Source organism: Austrofundulus limnaeus, unplaced genomic scaffold, assembly GCF_001266775.1.
Source record: "Austrofundulus limnaeus strain Quisiro unplaced genomic scaffold, Austrofundulus_limnaeus-1.0 Scaffold2155, whole genome shotgun sequence".
In the NCBI taxonomy this organism is placed as follows: domain Eukaryota; kingdom Metazoa; phylum Chordata; class Actinopteri; order Cyprinodontiformes; family Rivulidae; genus Austrofundulus; species Austrofundulus limnaeus.
In genome coordinates, this window is record NW_013954557.1 from 19,393 (window position 1) to 24,151 (window position 4,759).

At 39.3% G+C, this 4,759-nt stretch overlaps 1 protein-coding gene across 1 annotated transcript; it reads right to left on the reverse strand.

Moving 5' to 3' along the window:
• On the reverse strand, positions 1–3,685 carry LOC106537157 (uncharacterized; the record flags this gene model as incomplete). The annotated part of the gene is given in 2 exon segments (XM_014034530.1): positions 1–389; positions 3,562–3,685. Coding segments are annotated over 2 exon segments (513 nt in total), but the record flags the coding sequence as incomplete, so codon positions are not given.
• Positions 3,686–4,759: the final 1,074 nt, after the last annotated feature.

Consider the following 4,759-nt stretch of genomic DNA (forward strand, 5'->3'; position numbering starts at 1 on the left):
TGCTTTTTGTTTTTGGTGCAGATCAGTGATGGACTGAGCCATCTGTGGCACAGGCAAGTCTGACTTTTTGCTGTCCACTTCCTGTTTCAGCTTCTCAAAATGATCCCAATCTGTGCTTTGAGGCAGAGACAAGCTGCCACTGCAGGCCCACATCTCAGGTGGGGGGTTCTGGCAGGTATGGCAGGATGGAGACCAGGCCTGTGAACAGTCAGATGGCTTTGACTTCCACATGCCATCATCCACTGCATCTCCGTGGAGATCCCTAGTGTTTAGTTGAAGCAGCTGCTGTGGTGACTGTGTAGTTTTCAAGGAACTCATCTCTGTCCTYCTGCCCCTGCTGATGCAGGTCAGCACCATGTTGTTGTTTCTTACAACTTCTGCCAAACAATCTGAGAACGAGAAGACACTGATTGTGATACCATTCTGATGGATAGTCTGATCATTTTTGACATGAAGTTCTGTAAAATAGTTAGTACCTCATTAACTGTGACATTACCGTAGTCATTCAACACAGAGTGTAGAGGAAGAAGCAAAGGTCTTCTCTCAGACTAAGCTAATGGTTAGCTAAACAATGGCTGTGTGCTGAGCATCAACAATAATAAAGATGGCTGAAGCACACCTATCTTTATTGAAGCCTGAAGAGTTTATTTTTTGGGAGCTGTCATGTTGTGCGCTTGGAGCCTGAGATTACGGGTGTACAAAAGTCCCGCCTACACCAAGGTTAAAATAGTTTTGGATTTTTCCTTATAGTGTAGTTTTTGTTTCATTATGACTCCTTTTCTTTTAAAGTAGTTAGTTTTAATTAGTTTTTAGAGTGGTTTGCTAGTTTTTTTAATTATTCCTTTTTTAATGCTTGGTTTTTTTTGTTTAGTTTTCATTGGTTTTAGCAGTAGTGTTTTATAGTTTTGAATAAACTTATTTGCATCCTCCAGCTTGAGGTGTTCCTATGWGTTAAATAACCAGCAGCTTTTTGGTCACYAGTGAAAGCAGTCCATTATAATGACACCTTCCTAAAATAATCATGTAACTAAATTTTGCCAACAAAGGACTTGGGTGATTATTTTAGGAAGGTGAACAAAGTTGTTTCCATCAGTGGTGGGCACTAGCCCGCTAAAGCGTAAATCCGCTACTTGCAGACCTAAATATTTCGTTTGCGCTTTAGCAGTCTTACTAATTTTTATAATTCATAAGCGGGTTTGTGCTTTCTAAAATTAAAATGCTAATAACTAATTATCTATCAGTCATCATTATCTTGAACAGCAGAAGGTATGACTGTCAATGAATCACAACACACATGATCTATCCAACAGCAACCCTCCCAAATAAACACACTTTTTTGGGAAGGTATACATCCTTGCTGACTGTTGCTTTGGGTCACGGTTCTCATTTTCCACAATGCTTTGTGTCTGCTTACATAACAGGAAGCCAATAGCAAAAACAGTTAATGTTTGTAATCCATACTAAAATTTTGTATGTATTGMTTTATTTTACTTTACTTTTCTCGGAGCTCCTTTTAAAAAAAGTTTAAACACTGGAGCTCAATACTTGACGTAATTGGTCGAAGCAATCGGCCAATGGGGTTACAGACTCAGAAATGATTTAAAGATGTTATGCTGATGAAGACTGACATCTAGTGGTCAACTGGAGCAACTGTGCTTTCGTTTCCCATTACAAATCAAATCCGCCATGTACCTAGAATGCATTGCTTCAGTTTTCCAAAAAACAGTTTTAAAATTACTTTATTGATACTTCTTTAATGAAAAATCTACAACAAACAAAAGAAAAAGACAAAGAAGCAGCCGAACTAGCAATCCTCAACAACTTTTTAAAGAATCAGCCGAACTAGCAATCCTCAACAACTTTTTAAAGAATCAGCCGAACTAGCAATCCTCAACAACTTTTTAATTTTTACACCAGGAGCTAAATGTCTGTTTCAGGAAATCATATCCCCAGCAATCGGCAGTTGTAGAATTAAGTTGTGAAAGAGTTGATACACAGCTAGTTGGCAGTGCATACTGTATGTTGTACATGAATTGTTGCCTACTAGTAATGGTGCGTTCACACCGAACGCGATTTCAGCATCAGGAGCAGCAGGTTTACATACAAAGTCTATGGTGGACGCGCTTCAAGCAACGTCGGGAAGTTCTGCGGCGCCTCAAGCGCGATTAGAGCAGCGCGATTTGAACGATTTGAACGATCTGAGCGTTCGACGCGCTGAGGCGCAAATCGCTGAAGTTAGAAAATCTGAACTTTTGCAGCTCGACGCGCAGCGTCAACCAATCAGAGAGACTCCACTGTGTGACGTAGTGACATATTTCCCGACGGGACAGTTTACTGAATGATGTCCACTAACCTGAAACAGACGGAGCTCCTGCTCTGTAGCTGAAATGAGTGCCTGCAGTCAGTGTCCTGATCCGCAGCAATGCGTGGCAGCGACTCATCAGACTGGAAAAATAGTCCTGAAAGCGAGCTGTGAGCCTCTACTCTGAATTATCTGGTGAATTAATTATGAATTAATTATCTGATGAACGTGACATGCTCTTGCTCTCTGTAAATAAAGCAAAGCCACTTCCTCGTCYGACATTAAACAGAGCCCGACAGAGGAGGGAGGGGCGGGGMGGCTGTTGCCGTGCAGCGCTTCAAGAGCTGACCTGCGTCTGACCTCAAAGTGCACAAGCTTCAAACTTCAGCGTTGGCTGAGATTTTGAAGCTGAAATCGCGTTCGGTGTGAACGCAGCATTAGTCATATTCAAAGAAATCCCAAATCGTTCTTTGCCGCTTTCCCCCAACTTTTGCAGGTGCCATTTGCAGATGAGTGCTGATTGTAAACAAGTGTTGTTACGGACCATGAGGTGCCGTAAGCTGCTTGCAACTAATGTGAAACTGCATGATTTGAAGAAAAAATAGATTTGTTTAATCAGTCCACATGGTTTAATATAAATTGGAAAACACTATACCAAGGGTATTCTATCTATAATTTCAGTTAGTTTTACTTAGTTTTGTAAAAAGATAAGACCAGCTAGCTAGCGTTTTTTCATTTTATTACAATTTTTATTTATTTTTAGTTGTTCTTTTAATTTCAGTTTTCATTATTTGGTTAGTTTTAGTTAACTATAACAACTCTGGCCTACACACCCTTCGCAGCTTACATGCTGTCACACTTTCAGGTCACAGTGCAACATATGACATGTTTCAGTCTCTACTGATGAGTAATTGACAATCATCCATCCAGACTAGTACCCAGGGTCACAAGCACCTGATGCTTGTCTCTATGAGTCACTGTGCAAGAGACATGATACACCCTTGATATGTCCCCAGTCCATCAGAGGGACACAGTGAAGGTCAACCCTCCACTCGCTCACTAACACCTAAGGACAGTTTAAAMCTGCTTGTTTCTCATCTGCAGGAGGAAACAGAAGGATGGGAGGTGGTCCTGCTGCCTTCTTGCTGTGAGAAGCAGCTGTAATCACTGGCCCACTGTGTTGCTGTTTGACAGAACAATATTTCAAAAATGACCAGACAATCCTTTTATAGAGAGAAATCCCTCCCACAGTAACTTACAGTTGTTGGTTGTGCTCTCCACATTGTCACCATCACTCTGATGTCCCTTCTTTACTTGAACCAGGTTCTGGAACATCTTTAGTCTTCCTCTTGTTTGTGAAGACTCTGCTGCAGTTTCACCACTCTACAAAAAAAATGTATTCAGGTCACTGTGGACATGTTTAGAATGATCATATGTAGCTTTTTAAAAACAGAAAACATTTTTTATTAATGGTACAGTTACTTTAAACAATTATGTTTCTTATGATCAATTTGAGATTAAAATATGTTGTTTTGAAATTTATAAATGATTGCATTCTGGTTTGATTTACATTCACACACCATCCTTTTTTGGATTTGGGGTAGTAATAAACAACCTGTAAAATTTAACAGCTCTCCTTTTATTCAGGCATCATGTTTTACACTAAGTGGGAAAGAGAGAGGCGACAATTAGTGAAAGACTTGTGTTCCATGGTAACATCTCCTGATTCTTTACAAGATAAATAGTTGTGGGGGGGATGTCAATGAGTTCTAAAGAAAACAGAGCACAAATAACTGGAATCTTTAAGGAGATTAAAGGTTTAGGATGACAGTGGATCGAATTTGTTCACAACTTTAATGCAAACCTCTCTTGGTAAAATTGCTCTTCTGAAAAAGAGAGTAATTGATCTGAGGAAGCCAACTCCTTGGTTTAATTCAGAGTTACAAACTTTAAGCATCTAGAAAAATGGAATGGTTTCAATGATGAAAATGCATATCAGCTGCTAGAGAGCTCTACTGCTTTAGTCCATTGAGGTTTATTCAGTGGTCAGTTGTTGTAACTGCTTGAGAATTTTGTCTAAACCCAAGATAGCCGACAAACAGCTACACTTGTACTACAGGTATATTTACTTAATCCTTTGATTCCAGAAGACCTCTAAAGTTGGAAAAAAAGGATGATGAACAGAAGCATCCAAGTTTTCAAACTGTTCTTTATTTTGGATAAAATATTTAAAAATAAGTAGTAAATGGCAGTTATTCATGTGACCATTGAAGTGGACATCATGCAAGTATATTTCTGACTTAAATGAARCAATAGCCCAATTTTTTTCCTCTTGTGCAAATTAGTTACAGTTAGTTTGAGTAGCATACAGCGGGTAAAATAAGTATTTAACATGTCACCATTTTTCTCAGTAAATATATTACTAGAGGTGCTAATGACATGAAATTTTCACCAGAT